Raw genomic sequence first — 17,343 nt, 5'->3', positions numbered from 1 at the left:
TGATAACTTCATCTTCACTAACTTTTGCCACAGTCAGTGTCAAACTAGGAGTTATCCCTGTGTTAGACTGAACCAGCAGGATCCATTATCATCAGTGTAGAGTGAATTTAACTGCTGCAAATTATATGATAATATTAATTAGTGCAACTTTAAAACAAAACAGGGATTTACTGTCCTAACTATCAGCATTACAGAGGCAACAGACAACAGTTTATTCAAAGCGAATCCTTTCCCTTTAACAAGACTATTGTTGGGAGGTGCCAGAGGAGCCATGATGCCACACTCAGACAATACAGAAAGGTCCTGCATGGCAGACAGAGTAGGGCGATCTGCCTCACAGTCTTTCATCTAGATTTCACAGGCTGCATCACCCCAGAAACACACACCGGCACACACAGCTCAGGTCATACACACCATGTTGTAAGAAGAGATGTATCTATTTTGTGTAGCACCCCATCACTCAGTATGTACCATACGTTATGATCAGGAAGCTACCACAAAGGTTTACTAATCAATACTCATCCAATTACTATATTTTGATCAATGGACCCCAGACAACATAATAAAGGGCAAGGATGAATTTACTAGTTTTGTTTATCCTTTTATATAAATTTACTCTATAAATTTACCCCTTTAATAAAAGTAAACAGTAATGTAATTTATCACTCACAAACAAATTATAATTCTTGTGATAATAAAGAATTATATCTTATTGGACCTTTGGAAGTGACTTGAAAATATATACTTCTCTACAACTCCATTGGACCTTTATATTGAACAGTCAATATTTAGGCACCACCAATAACTAATGGGCCCACAGCGAACAACGCACACCACTTTTTGCCTATGGTTTCTTTCCTTCTCTCTGACCTTTGCTCTCAAACTTCATCCAATCACTACAGGTGACACTAACTTACTATCTGTTTACCCAGTTAAACCAAAGATACTCTACTATGACAAGATGGCTCATTACAAGCTGCAGCAATGATATGAAATGGTACAGTTCCTGTCTCCTAAGTGGGCATAGTCACCTGTACCCCACCTCGTGTTGTGAATGTGTGTGTGGATGGATAAAAGTGAAGTTATATTTTCTTATGATAACATTACATACAGTATATATACAGCTAACAGACATATTTGGAGTTGTTTTCGAGGTAAATTCATGCAAAACCGCTGATGCACATTCTCATCGGGGGCAGTTTTTCCTGCAAGCAGTCTCTGCACTTGCCTCCAAAACAACTCTCGTTACGTTCTGTTATTATCTCATAGCGTGGTGAATGTGCAGGTCAACTTGTCCACAAGAGCGGCTTGTGGCTCTGCTTCGCCATTCTAAGAATAGCTTGCACCAACAATTAAAGGTAACAAACCTACTGCTATGACTATAGGGATCATGGCAATGGGCCAATTTGCCAAAATGTTGAACTATCCCTTTATACACTTAACAAAATCTTATTTATTTACATTATTTACCTTATTTTTTGAATGGAAATCTCTCCCTAAGTTAAGCACATAATACTTTGAGTTTCATTTCTTAATTTTTTTTTTAAGAAAATTTCTCCTTCTGGGAGAAAGAAAAAAAAAAAGTATTTTACCCCTCTATTTAATCATCAGTGCTACACTTTGACTGTGTGGTTGTGTGGTGGACAGTGTGGTCCAGGCAGCTTCACTCATGGTGGAACACCCCTGGCTTCCCCAAACTCTGCTCGGTGTAGAAGTGTCATTTAAAGCTTGATCTCTGACACTGGGTAAGTGACAGGTGTGACCCTGCTGCCGTGAGCGTTCACATTAGCAGCAAATAACTCCTCCATCATTTTACCTGTCTTTGGAGTGTTTGCGTCTCAGCCAATTAAATCCACAGCGAGGATTTTTCCACCTGACAGTCTCCTTCACAGCGTTCAGCTCACGTGCTGACAGATGGCACGCTGGAGAACACTTGTGCAGGGTCCCTGCTGAGGCTGATTCTCAAAAGCCCTGCATTCATAAGCGCACAACACCTGGTGAGCAAAATGAATAGATCTACTGTTTAAGTCACTGAAAAAACAACAAGGAAGGCAGCTACAGAGTGAGATCTGACAGAAACACTCCAAAACCTTTTTTGATAACTCATTTGTACATCTCTATGCTGTAAATCCTGCCCTAATCAGTGCCCGCTTATAACCACCAGATGGAAGAGACTACAAACACTTCGTACACACTCCTAACGAGTGAGTTAACTTCTCATTTTGTGTGTAAGCTGTCGAGTAACAATGTCAGCTCCTGCAGCGGAATGTATTTTGACCCGCGGTGCAGCCACCAAGACGAGAAATTAATTGGAGACAATCAACCCTGCTGGTTGGCCCTCAGCACACTGCTGCTCTCCTCCTCTGACCTGGTCCTCTCTCCCAAACAGGGAGCGTTCATATGCAGACAGCCCGCTGCTGCAGCCCATGCTTTAATTAACACAGATCAATAATGGCCACAGGAATCTCTAAGAGGTTTCATCAGGTCACTACCCAAAACTTTTCTGCTTCTAATAAGATCTTACAATCAGTCAGAGTTTCATTATGGGAAGAGAAAGAGGAAAAAACAGACAAAGGGAAGAAGAGAAAAATAAGATGCAATATTTCTGTGATCCCATTGGAAAGATAAACGGGTTCATTGTTCATTACAACGTTTCAAAAAGAGAGTATCACCTGTAGTGAGAAAGTTTAATATAACAGCACAAGTTCACCACAGGCTTCAGTCTGCAGAGATACACTACAGTACAGTGTGACTGTGAATTGGGCTGATACGCAACTTGTTGCTTTAATATTCATTTTCGGAAGTAGGTGATGTTCTTAAGTAAAAATATGGAGGCTGGTGAAGAGAACAGGAGCAAATTCATCTTCTTCTTTCATGCACAGATTACATTTAGATTGACTTTTGTGTACAGTCCTTACACTGTGTCTCTTTTTAGACCACTCAAACATTATGAGTGCAGCTCTACACAAGCTGGAAAAGCTGTACGCTGACTGTACAGAGTCTCAACAGGATGCCTTCATATCTTCATTTGAATCAGTGGTGAGTTCAGTCATATCAACCCAGTGTGCCAAGTGGAACCATCATTTATATTCACCTTGGTCATCCAAGGTGAGGTGGAATATAAATGGTGGTGATTGCTTATTGTTTATTCTCTATTCAGCTATATTTGTCTCATATATTTTTAAAGGCTGAGCCAATATCAGTGAGACCTCATGAAATAACAGTGTGGGGTTAGAGTGTAGAGCGGCTCTCTTCAAGCAGGAAAATAATGTGTTTTTCATTCAGGAGACTTTTCAAGGTTGAATTTACTGTATGTTCAAAGTGAGAAGTACAGTCATGTTATTGTTTTTTCTTTCGATGTGTCTAATGGTTGGATTTTAATGATCCACATTGTTCAGTGGTTGCTCGCAGGCATTTTTCAGTATTTTTTGTAGGTGTCTGTCATTTTTTAAATCCTTCTGCAGGACTTTCTCCAGAAAAGCTGCCGTGGTCTAGCTGGATTGATATTGTGTACAACCTTTGTAGACTTAATTCTGGCATACGTCAAAACTATTTAATTGTGCACTACAGTATATAGTGGATACAGTTTACAGCTGAAAGTTTCAACAGCATTACAATGGCTGACTCATAGATGGGCGAGGGGAGTTCAAAGCTCATGTGTTTTCTCACCAAGCAGGTTCCTACCTACAGTAGTAAAATAACATTATATCTGATCCAGTGAGAGTATCATTAGCTAACCATGTTATTCATCGGGTAAGATCGACTGCCTTCTTTCTTTCTTTCTTTCTTTCTTTCTTTCTTTCTTTCTTTCTTTCTTTCTTTCTTTCTTTCTTTCTTTCTTTAAGTTACTTAGCTATACAGGAGCTGGAGGAAATATGCTCAAATTGTCATTTAATCGGCCTCAGATGACGTGACGCACTTCATTTTGCGGACTGGAGAGTGTGATAGGTGTAGCAGCGATAACTACAGGGGGCTTAGAGACGTTTCTTTTGTGTTTAAGTGTCACAGGTTCCACTGCTCGTGTCAGGCTTTGAAAATAAACCCTAAAGTGTAGGCTGTGAAAGACTAAACAGGTATTTCAGTTGTTAATTATGTCCCTTTGAAGATTTGCACCCTTGGCAATGAAGCTGCATTACATTATTTCTTCATTATACAATGCTAATTGTGTTGGAGGCTATAATTCTCCACCTGCCTACAGTGCCACTTAGCAGCAGTTAGGCTGCGACTAGTCATTCAGTAAATGGGGACAGCTCATTACGTTTGAGGAAATAGATGAACTAGAAATTAATTAGCAGTTGTGTGTGGGTTATTTATCAGTGCACCCATTGGTGCATCGTTGTGGCTGGCCATGTACTAAATACACCATACTGTTCACGATACAGACACAATAAAAGTATGTTGAGTCTTGTGAAAATGGCCATTTTTTAAATAACAACACAGAGACCAGAGAATAACGGAGAATGAGCTCTCTCAGGGGACGCCATGATCTGCTCCACAGTGGTGAACGAGCACTCAGAGACATGTATAAAATCATCTGGTGAGCTGGGGGAGAGGGAAGCCATAACCTCTTGTGAGATTTATTTGTCATTAGGGTGGGCAGAGGATGATGAACAGGTCCACGGAGACATTAGCTAATCTCTCTCCAGGTTTTGCTCTGCAGTCTGGCCCTGTCTGATGAATGGATGTACATAAGCTGCTGGTGAAGAGCGAAGACAAACTGCAGACGCTCCTCTGTGTTTGACATTCTGATGGTGATATTTATGGAAAACAAGAGCATGTGACCACATTTTTATGTTAAGACAGAATTAGAAATGGCTTTGTCAGACCACATTGGCCTGCCAGTGTTATTCCAACGAACCAAGTTAGAGCAAAAGGAATGAACAGAAATTAACAATGTGACCCACTGAAAATATTCACCACATCTTTATCTTATCCAACCTCTATGTGAAGAGCATTACAGATGCAGAGTCACTGTCTGTGTCCAGGGAAACGCTCCCTCATCACAAAGGTCTGATATTTTGGGGGGAATACTGTATGTCACTATGCTGGCTCTAAGAGTCTAAGTAATACTGCCTTCAAGTCAAGATCATATAACATTACAATTCAACATTTCTTGGACCTCTTGAGTCCAAGTTTTTTTTAATAAACACACCGTTTCTGATTGTTATTATGAAATATACATGTCTTCTGACTTAGTCATAATATTGACTGCATAAGTCGTGTCTTTACATTACATTACATCTACATCAGCAGGTCTTCTGCGGATGCAAAATAGCAGCTCTGTTATAATCCGGCATATATATATATATATGTGTTTTTTTTTTCTTTTTTTTAACTATTGTTCATCAATATGCACTGTCCCTATCCAAATAAAGTATTATTATTATTATTACTATTATTATTGTGGCAGAACAGAACTTCAGTTTTGTACATAAAAGAACAATGATGTTACTTTTATTCTCCTAAAGTAAAACAGTTTTATCACTGTCTCAGACATAGGCCTTGTTTCCTGTCACATCTTTGTCTGCTCATTAATCACATAAGCAGGAACTCCCAGGTCCATGTGGGAGAGTGGCACCGTGCTCTACACACTCTGAGCTGCAGCATGGGGACTGATGGATTACAGACTAACTTCTCTGACTGTCCAGGTTCGTTACTACAGGAAATGCCACGGACTCTGAAATATTGAAAAAGCAGGACAGATCACCTCCCTCCGGCTAATCCTACCACAGACCATCATCTGTCATCTAGAGAGTAGGAAGACACCAAGAGCTAGTTAAATGAGTGTGTGGGAAAATAACTGCACTATGGCTACAACTAAGACAGGAGTTCAGTCCGCTGGGACTGTTATTCAAAGTGTTTATTTTGTATTTTTCATGTGAGTCTATTTACAAGTATAAATGGAGAATGTGTCATACTATTTTTTAAATTATTATTATAATTATTATCTTATTATTGCAATGCTCAGTGATGTTCATCACTCTTTGGTTTTATTCCTGGGACCATGTGGAGATCTACCATTCTCCAAACATTTTATTATAAAAAACACATTGTATCTGCACTGAGGGCTTTCTACTTTGAGCCCAAATGTTTCACAGATTTCCATCCCCCTGCTCATATTTCTGGCCTTCTCAGTATAGTTTGAGTAAATTTTGACTTGGGCCAGGAATTCCCTCATAGTCAGTGCAGAGTCCTGTCAGTTTTCATCTACTGCTGAAAACATGGCAGCCATAATGACTGCAATATATTTTATTGAAAGTGGAAATGGCAAGAACATTCTGGAAATGTCAGGATTTATTATATAGCCATGAATAACAATATACAGTATAATCATAATCATTACTGTACCTCACTGCCATATCAGTTTCCCTTCCACTAACACCGCAGTTTTCTTTGATTTGAGACACACTGCTGGATCTAAAATTAATCTCAATAGATGTACTGTATGTCAATCTGACCTGGAGCAGCCTCAGAAAAAAAACAAAAAAACTTTAAAACTATTTTTGGTTCACTATAATCATTAAATTCCAGTCTGAAAAATTACATTTAATGTATTTTGTACTGCTGCCAAATGTTAAAATGGGTCAAATTTGACCTGAACAGTATGCAAGGGTTGAAAAAAAACATTAAAAAAACATTTCACCTTCATTTGACATTAAGATGGGACAGAAGCATGTGGACAAAGAGAAGCACAAATGAGAAGGCAGGAATTTATCACCTTAATGTGGAATAATTTTGATTCCAAACACATTCCTCTTTTTTGTTTCTAATATAAAGGTTAAGCATGGTTTAATTTTCAAAGTGATATATTTGGAAGAGACTGATAAATAAAGTTTTGGGAAGATGTACACTTTATCTATTAAGCGTAGATCACATTATCACAATCATTTCATGAGAAGATGTAAAAAAAATATATATTTTATTCCAACTTTATGGGTAACCGTGTAGTTTAGTTCCTGCAGTGCAACAGCAGAGTATGGGCCCTTAGAAGCTGAGTGATGTGTTCCCGTGGATACATGTAGGGCACAAAACAACTTTTAGTGAATATAAAAATAAATGAATAAATAAAAATGCAATAAATAAAAATCGATATGATCCTAGAAAATGTTCATAATTGTATCTTGCCATCTGCCTCGTCCTTTGGAACATTTTCTTAACTAGCACATATGCATAGGTAATGCTAAATAAACCAAATTATCACTGTAACTATGGCTAAGAGGTAAACAAAGCTGAGCATGAATTGTTCCTCAGTCCTTACATAGTCCTTACACACCTGATGGTGAAAGACGGAGCTGTTTGTCTCCTACATGTTGCTTTGTGTTGTTTTTCCCTGACATGCAGCTCTGATTAATTAGAGTGAACTTAAACACACATCAATCAATCACTGTTTTCTGAGCTCATCCTGACACATCCTGACAGCATCTTTTATAAATAATGTAGTTAGTCAGAGAAGCTCTGAATAAAAGTTAAAACTAAAGGTTACGGTTCAAACAACATGTTCCTTTGTACTTCCTTCTACTTTTGTAATTTTTTGTTGTTCATTATTCTTCCACTTTGAAATTCTATTATATTACTTTGATAGTGTCAACTCTACACTGTTTGTGTCTTGACATTATGTACAATAGATAAAAACAACACAGATGGCAATTACAGAGGGATTCAGTCAAAGTCTGTTTGAGAGCTACACATTTAGTCATGGTACTGCAGTTACTGAGATAATGTTAGATTTTCATTCAGTCAAACACCATTTTGATTCAGGAAGATGAGAGACATACATGCGGTTTCTCAACATCATTTTACATTCATGCCACATGGTGGATGTGCCCCTTGTTGCTTCAACATGGGTCATTACAAGCTTTAAAAAGTCACATTCATTAATGTTCAGTGGGACAAGGTCAAATGACTTAAGCGCACCATCTGCCATCAATGGGCCAGAATCCCAACAAATGACTTTCTAATTTACTTAACTGTAGTTTGCGGTCAGGCTTCTTTGAAATGATCCACACTAGTTAATTTAGTCCACTTTGGCAGGATAACCAGGGAGAAAACCTGATCTGAGATACACGACAGAATAATCATTTCTGTGTAGATGGGCGTGTGAGTGAGTTACTAAGCCAGAGAAACATTCACTATCTCAACACAATGTGAGACAATGTGGAAAACATTCAGCTGCAGCTTCAGATCTCAGCTGGTGCTGCAGTTATCAAACGTCAACAGTGATAAAAAATCATGTCTGTCACCGATTAATGTTAATTCAGTCAGAAACTTGATGTCAGGCCTAAATTAAGTTTGGCTTTGTGTCTGTTTGCTCCCCGTTAACATTTGTTCACACTTGTCAGAGATTGTTTGTAAGGGAAGAAGCTTCACTCTGTAACAACACTGTACAAGCACAGAGTGTACAGAGAGACTTCTTCTTTCTCGTGGGCCACATCATGTTACTGCCACACTGACTACCTCCCAAATGAAGTTATACCAGTATCGTGTCTTCTTTTTTAGGGCTGTTTATCTTGTCAGATGCTGCTTCCAGGGAACTTCGATGATCGATGAGAAACTGTTAATACTGTTTTGACAGAGTACATTTTTAAGACACTACAAACTACATAGAAATGTGTTATGATATGTAGATATTAGTACAACTCTAAAGATATTAGTACATCCCTTGTGTTCACTTGCTCTTTTTCATTGGAAAGCACAGGGTTAAAAGTCCAGAAGATGGAGAAAATAAAATAATTTGCATGATCTAAATGATTTATTTAGAAGTGAATGTAGAGGTTGTGACTGAGTATTGTTTTTTTTGTTTGTGTGTTTAGCCAATAGAGGCCATTGCTGTGGAGGGATGGGAGTCTTTTCTGAGGAGGCTACCGATGGATTCATCAACATAAATGCTTGGGTGGTGCACTGGCCATATGTCACCAGATGTTGTTAGGAAATCTTTAACTTATTACACTGAATTATCTTTGTTTGTGTCAGAAGAGACAGGAGAGGATTTAGAGCGTAGAGTGAGGTAAATAAAAGGCCACAGGGTGAGAGGAAGTCCAAAAGACATCAGGCCTCGTATTCACCAAGTACCACCCTGACTCACACTAGGTTTCTAAGTAAAATCTTTTTCCTCCTTTGTACTCTTCACAAAAGCTGCTGAGGCCAATCTTTATGGAGGGAAAGTGAAAACTCCTAAATAGAGTGACTTCGTTCCTATGGCGGATGTCTACTGTGATGGATGAACTTGTTTTCAGGTACCGCAGCATTTTCCTTGTCTGGATTGTAAATGAATGTACAACGTCCCACAGTAATATTAAAAAACACAGACAAATAAACAGATACAAATTAATTTGGATATACTGTTTATAAAAAGTAATGCATTATCCAGAATGCATATAATAAGGTTGGTGTGGAGAAGAAATTACAGTAAGAAGGAGCTATTTTTTTTTTTTTTTTACCTTAATTAAACAGCTCAACAGAATAACTATGATGGTTAAGTTGTTACAAGTGAGAATGGAGGCTCTCTGACTTCCACGTAACTCGTAGTCTCTTGTTTCCAAGGGGGCAGTTGTCGGTCTGAGAAGTGAAGCTCACTTCTGCGTTCAAAAAGTGCAATCCCCTCGGCTTCCTCTGGGGGCTGGGGGCTGGTGTCATTCTCCATAGACCCCCATGTTAAAATCGCCGATTTTACATCCTCAACAAACATGATCAAACCCTGGTGCCATCACGTTTTTTGGTCTAACTCTACCGTTTTACCATTATTAGGTTTAAAATTCTCGCCACTTTTACGGGGCTGAACGAAGTCCCTGCCTGGGGGTAGGTACTCAGATCAGCCCTGAAGAAGAATAACTCAGTAAAAGACGAGAGTAGCAGTAGGCCTGGTAAAAAAAAAGAGTGGTAAATAGGCGATCACGGGATTACGTGACGATCGAGACGGCATTTTTTTTTAAGAAAGCGTCTATACTGACAGAAAAAAACAACAACAAGAGCAGTAAAAAAAAACGCTGCACAACAACCACGCAATGATCGAAACTGTTGCACGTCGCCATAAGAGCCCGGTGGGTCCTGTCTGCAGTGGAGACACGGCCACCGAGAGGGCCGAGTGAGAGGACGGTTCCTGTAGAAGTTCCTACCCCCTCCTTTTACCAGGAACTCCTGCAGTGGAAACGCGGCTCATGCAACTTGTCCTCTGTTCCAACAACCACATGGGACATCTCCAAGTTGTCCGCACTGCAAAGTTGCATTTTCCCTGTTGCCAAAGAGCATACTTTTTTCAGGCATTTTTGCCTTTATTAGATAGGACAGTGGAGTTGACAGTGGTTTGATAGGAAATGGGGGGAACAGAAATGAGGTAAATGAACAACTGTCGATCTCCAGCACAAGGGCCAGAGACAATATGGGATGTGCTCTCTAACCACTCACTCACCACAGCAGCCCTGCAGCATCATTTAAAGTTTCCAAAACACTGTGACATCCAATGACGGCAGCCCTTTGTCTACTCAAATTTTCCCCAGACTGAGGTATTACTATTAGCACTACAAGGGTTTGCCAATTGCATTTAGACAAAAACAATAGTGCTAAAGTAAGACTGTCACACACATTGTTTTCATCTCCTCGATCAGCCGGTTAGGAGCGATGCAGCCTTTAGCCTTATGAGTATGGGCCCAGATGTGTCATGAAGCATAAGGAGTTATTGGAGTCTAAGGATGGATTCAGGCCCGTGTTTCATTTGCTTTGTTCCGATTCAGGGGCTAAAACAATACAACTGCCATGTGCGAACCAACTGTTCTCTCATTGGTCAAAAAATCTTACCCGGAGGGACGGGGATGAGGTGGTTACCTGAGAAAAACAGAAACCATGGAATAGAGGTCTCAACAGGCCCAAAAAATTAAAACCAGACCCGGCCTGGACCATGGTTAAAGCATGGACCCAACATATTCCGAGTCAATTGTATTTTTCCGAATCAGTGTGTCCGGTCAGACTGGCCTGGCCAGGCCCGTTTAGAACCATGAAACATCAGCAGCGTGCCACGTGTTGCAGAGATGGGGACTGGAGTTGCACACACAGAGACTCTCAGACTTGACTTGGACTCGTGTTTTGGGACTCGTGAACAATCATTATTTTTCTTGGCTTGTGCCGATCGCCAGCCCTTTCCTCCATCCTGAGAGGACGATCGACAATGTGTTTTTTTCCTTGCCGTTGTGAAGCTGTGCAGCGCCACATCCATTGAGCTCTGGCTCAGCTGATCATTGCTCAGATGGAGGTTAGATCTTCACATATTGAACTCTTTTGTACAAAGTGCAGCCAAACACCAGGCTGAAGAGCAGAACAGCAGAGCTCCTCTGACAGCTTGGTCAGCTCAAGGTGAATTACAGGTGAATCAGATGGAGAGTGCAACACCGTCCCTTTTTTTTTTTTGCGGCACCGTCCTTACAGGTAACGCACATGTTGTCTGACCTTCCTTCACAGGGACTGCTGCATACAGTAACGATCTCGGCCCATTTGTTCTATACAAGCCCAATTGCTGTGTTCACATATGCCCAAATGGAACAATTTTGGGGTTAAAAACTCCCTGTTTTGGGACAACTGCTCCAAATAAGCCAGGTCTCAATACACTCTATGTCAGCCGTTCCCAACCTGACCTATAGCTGCTGCAGATAAAGATGCTAAAACACTAAATGAAAAGAACCGACCCTGCAGGATAAAATCTGATGCTGAAGGTTGCAGAGCTCTCCACCACAACTTTCTGTCACTCTGGTAACATTACTCTTACAACTGTTTCAGACATTTTACATCAGGAGTTGAGAGTCCGGCCAACTCTCTGACATTTCTGAATAGAAATGATGAGAGGACAGAGATACACTCTGAATGTGTGTAGAGTAGTGAAACTGGAGCAGGCAGTCTGTTAGCTTAGTGTGAATGAACCTTTAATCTTCTCTTATCATCATCCCGTTATATTTTATTTATTTAATGCATACACCAGTAATGCAAAGATGATAAATTGTGGTTTTACTGGGAGTTTTAGAGTCACTCTGCTGTTACCAGGCAACGAGCGGTAACTCCAGGAAGTCACCAGCTGTGTCTTACTAAGTCAGAGGATGCACCATTCGACGGCTCAATGGAGGAGACTCCAAAAACACTCCTTTAATGTGACAGTCTCCCAACCCAACCTATCCCATGATTCATTGCGTGCTGGTGATGTTTAATACAGAGAATACAAATATACAAATAATAAAAAATAAAGCAAATGCTCTGTGGAACATAGGCTGCTGCTTCATCGTGGTTCACCGTTGTGCTGATGTCCTTCAAAGGATGTGGCCCTGAATTGAGGGCCACATCCTTAGTTTGTCTCATTTAGTGCACTATGTGTTTGTGTAGCACATAAAGTAAAATTTTCATAAATATAAGTTCAACCTCCACAACATTTAGTCATTTGTGCACATCACAGTAGCAATTTCTCATTCCTTTGAATAAATTTGCAAATGCCGGACATGTATCAGTTGCTCTCACAATTCTCTGCTGTTTTATAACATTATCATTTTCTTATGTCATGTCAGTCAAAATGAACTATACTTATGGATGCTGAATAGTGATCAGGACAGAACACAAGACAAAAGAAAGACACAGTCTGTGGAGTTTAGACTGTTTAGTAGATAGATAGATAGATAGATAGATAGATAGATAGATAGATAGATAGATAGATAGATAGATAGATAGATAGATAGATAGATAGATAGATAGATAGATAGATAGATAGATAGATAGATAGATAGATAGATAGATAGATAGCGGCAACTCTACCACTTCATCTGTGGATGGATACGGCAAAATTGCAAAATGTAACACAGACATGACGACCATGACAACAGCTGCCAGAGACAAAGAGTCATGGTCACAGGGTGACAACCATATCTGAGGCTTTGCATCATGTCAGGACTGTGACTGTATAACTACACAGTGTAAGCATCAGCTGGACAGATTCTCACAATCACCTGCCGATGTGTGTGCTGTTACACTTGAGTTCCTCAGGTGGATGAAAACCTGACCTCCAGCTCCACTGAGCTCTGGTTGCTTTGGTCTGGAAACCAATTTGTGCTTGTGCAGTTAGATATTTACAAAATAGTACAAAACTTGGTACCGTCTACAAAGCTAGATGATACATCTATCTGGAAAGAAACAAGATGTAGAAATATCTTATATTTGATATAAAGCCAAACTACCACTTTGTATCATTTACCATGTAACAGGATATGAGTGCAGACAACAGAGGTCAAGTGAGGAAGGCAGACATTAAAGGGTAGAATCAGCCTAGTAAGAGGAGCTCATCAGAACCAAACACATGGGGTCTGATCATCTTATGTATGAAAATACAAAAAGCACGAGTGTTGTCAGATTATATCAAAGAGCTGCTCACATCTCTCCCCTCCACTCAAAGTTTCAATCTCAAAATGTAATTTATATTCATGGAGCTATGCTGATGAGCAATGTGCATCCAGACCTTTGTTACTGTAGGTCGGTGTAAGTGACAAACATCTGGAAAGTAGAGACGTTTCCTCTTTGATTGAAGGCAGAAATCAAAGACGGAAAATGATGCAGTCATTCAGTCTCAGAAAAGTCTAAGTGAGTCAGTACTGACCACATCATGTTGTGTTAATCAAAAATATTGTTTTTGATACAGAAGCACCCCACTGATTTAGTTTTATTCTTCTCTTTTACTTTTGAAGTCATTTCTGCCTCATTGACCTAATTAACTAAAAATGATTTATAATCGCTTCCTATGAAAATGTACCAATGGGACTATTCCTTACTAGTTATTACTATCAGGTGGATATTGTCCATCTGCTGTCTGCTGTGGGCCAGATCCACCTTAATGAATGGATCCTGATGTAAAATATTCTGGTCATATTTAACTATTTTGGCCATACAGTATTTATGGTATTGAGGTCTATGATACAGTGTGGTGTAGAGCCACGTGTGTCTATTGAGCAGATTTATGTACTGAAAATTATATAGTATATATGTGACATTGCCTTTAGTGTCAACCATTTATTGAATTGTAAGACCTATAAACCTTTTATGTTCTTTATGTTTGTTTTATTCTGGACTCATGTGTAGGATCTTGTTTGGCCTTGGTGGATGTTTTTGCTAGGCTGAGTAACCTTCTACTTGTGGATGTATTGAAAATATAACTGATATGTACATGTTTAGATAGAGACTCTCACTGTCATATCAACTATCATTGTGCCTTATACAGTTATCTAGTACTTGCTACAAGACCTAATGTTCTCAATGTTACAAATGGGTTTATACATCTAAAGTATATTACTGCATAATGTGAGTTCATGACTGTGCCATCGATGTCAGTAGTTACAGTGAGGACATGAGAGGCTACAACTGAAACTGTCTCACAGAGGCTGGGTGGATCTCAGACAAGACAACAGACCATCACCAAGCGATTACAGTATCTCCTCTGCAGCTTTACTAAGGAGCACGTCAGATCATATGAGGAGCTGAGGGCCCCCCCCCCCCAAAAAAAAAAACAACAAAAACCCACCAACCCAGTTCACTGAAGCAGTGGGGAGGTGTGAGGTGCCAAAGGCAAGAAAGCAAAAGAAGCAAAGGGGTCAGATGAAATGAGTGTCAGATTTATCAGACACCATGATGGAATTGTGAAACATGCAACATACTGTAGCAGTGCAGCGGGGCTGACTGGAGCCAGTCTGAAATACAACGTCTGTGTAAAACATCACACATCTAGAAGGAGCAGCTCCAGCATGAGAGACAAGCTGCAAGATTAATAAAGTTATACTGTGAACAAAACCTTCTGATACTGATGGCTGCTGACCCGCACATCCATGGGTTAACTTTGTTACAGACCACACTGTCAAAACCACATTCTAATAAGCTCAATGATGTCACCCACATCACAACCAAACTCAATAGAGACAGATGACTTCCAGCATCTCATTTATCACATCACTACACCATTTATGCTCGTAGATCTTATTATAAAAGCAGCATTTCTACCAAGTTAATAATCAGGTATTAGTGCTAGTTTAATTATAAGTGACAGACACCACTTATCTGCCCATTTAACAGATTATCAAACCTAATGAATCTGCAGCTTTTCAGGCATTCTGAGCTCAACGTTGAAGAAGTTATCAGTGCAAATTCACTCTTTGATCAATATCTCAGTAACTGTTGTGGCTTTAAAGTCAGCAGCCACTTAGGTGAAGACATATTGACAGGGACAAAGGTGACACTCACCTCCAATATCTGGCCGCAGCTTCCTATCATATTCTTTCAGTAAATTGTTGAGTATTTCCGTGGCGTCGGTTTCATGGGATCTGGGAGCCAGCATTTGGTTGACAGTGACATCCTCGTAGTCACCTTCGTACTCCAGTGCGAGAGAGCTTTGGAGGTAAAGTGAAAACAGCACAGTCACTGACACAGGGTTCAAACAAGCGGCGGATTGTGCAGACTGATGCGTGCATGTAAATAACAAGCATGTGCCACTGGTATGGATTAAAAAAACTTGGGGCCAGGCATAAAGTTTCTAGGCAAACACGACTACAGTGCAACACCAACCTCCATTCATTCCATCCACAATGTGCACATGTGTTCAACTGAAAAGTGCGCCACTTACCAGGTGCTGATGACTGACAGAAGTAAGACACAGGACAGAAATTTGGGTGGCATGTTTCTCGCGGGGTGACAACAAGTGGAGCGGTGTCAGAGCGGAGGACGGTGCGTATCGGTGTCTGGACACGATGGTCACAGCTGCTGGGAGGAGAGAGCGAGGGAGAAGCGCCTCATAGTTTGTAATCCAGCACAAATTTCACTCATTGTTCAATTCAGGCGTTTCCAATATTTTCACCCAACCCTCCTCACGGTCGCTTTCGGACGAGGCAGCAGCTTCTCACTTGGAGAGGTTGCAGTTGGATCTTCGATTGCGGACACTGCTGGTACGTACGCAGGTGCGCACTCTCCCAGTGCATCCACTGAAAGCCTGTAATTCATCAAAAACTCCTCTATGGGTAAGTGTGCGTCACTCCACTTTATGCTGGACTACTTTAAAGCTCCCCTTGGAGCTCTTACCCCAGCAGGAAAACACTTTTTACCAAACAATTTTCCCATTTTCTCTCTCTGTGTGTGGTGCATCTTGCATCAGTGACAAAACACTGTATAGCTCCAATTAACTGGGTTTGAAAGAAAGAAAGAGAGCAAGAAAGAAAGAAAGAAAGAAATAAGTTTCTTTTTTCTGCTTCTACGAGCATTCATTATGCAGGAATAAGTTGATCACTGATATAATTAAAGTCCTCTTCTAAGAGACAGCTGCAATCAGACAGAATGGTTTTTTTTTTATGTCCAATAAACAATTCACATCAGGGTCATTGCTACATTCCTTGAGGGTGAGTTACCTCTGACAGTAACTTCAGCAGGATCAAGGGTGACTATACTGTTTGGCTTGACCTTTGGCTTTTTCTATTGGTCAAACAAAATGTTTGGCTCAGCATTATCAATGTGAACAAAAGGAAAATCCATGAGTGACATGATTGGATTGAGTAAACAGGTTCATCTAGGAAGATCATCATATGTACTGGAGGTATGACTGAAGTCCAGACATTTAAATTTCTGTCCACTTGATTATGTCTTTGATACTTGACCTGACTCAACCTGAAGAAAGAAAGAAAGAAAGAAAGAAAGAAAGAAAGAAAGACTTTGGGAGAATATTTTAATATAAATGTGATAAGCTTTAACCATAAAACAGATTCGATATATGTTAATTATCTACATTACAGTTACATTGCAAACGAAAGAAGTATTTGTTTCCCCCTTCTTTTTATAAATATTATTACTCATATTTGTATTTCCGTTGCACCTGCAATGAGAGTACAGGTGATGTGGCTGCCTCATTATACTTATGTGAAAGCTTGAATAACAATGTGCTGCAAGAGCCTCCTCTCCAGCTGCCAAATGCGACTCATTGGCATGCAGCCTAACACATTATAAAGCCATCTCTGTAGCAGTGTGTGTAATTGTAATCGAGGGCCCTTGCTTTGTGTATAATCAATAGTTATAACACCACAGTCATTTAGTATCACATTTTAATAAAGATTGAGAGACTCGAGAGATACAGATTTATTAAAACAAACAAATCAAAATCTTAGCAGTACAAGCTGGGGTATGATGACTTTTGGCCACTGTAAACTGAGGCGTACATTTCCCACAATGCAACTGGGCAATATCTGTCATTGCACCTTGCTTGCCACCCAAATCCCCATTTCCTGTAAACCCTCACACCATGAGTTTGTCACAGACTTTTTTAAAGTTAAGATGACATCATCAGGGGTGCTAGGTCAT

General features: G+C 40.0%; 1 protein-coding gene across 1 annotated transcript in view; it reads right to left on the bottom strand.

Annotated features, from left to right (window-relative positions):
- Window positions 1-15,857, bottom strand: part of gabrg3 (gamma-aminobutyric acid type A receptor subunit gamma3) — a 52,320-nt gene extending 36,463 nt beyond the window's left edge. The window contains exons 1-2 of the mRNA XM_085773683.1: window positions 15,626-15,857; window positions 15,247-15,392 (exon numbers count right to left, since the gene is read on the bottom strand). Of these exons, the coding sequence (XP_085629809.1) occupies window positions 15,247-15,392; window positions 15,626-15,678 (199 nt within the window). The 5' untranslated portion in view covers window positions 15,679-15,857. The remainder of the gene's footprint in view (window positions 1-15,246; window positions 15,393-15,625) is intronic.
- Between the last annotated feature and the right edge of the window lie 1,486 nt (window positions 15,858-17,343).

The sequence above is a fragment of the Trachurus japonicus genome, chromosome 4, assembly GCF_045865225.1.
Source record: "Trachurus japonicus isolate A0001 chromosome 4, Traja_1.0".
Classification (NCBI taxonomy): Eukaryota; Metazoa; Chordata; class Actinopteri; order Carangiformes; family Carangidae; genus Trachurus; species Trachurus japonicus.
Note: the sequence above shows the minus strand (reverse complement) of the source record. Positions and strands in the feature narration are given on the sequence as shown.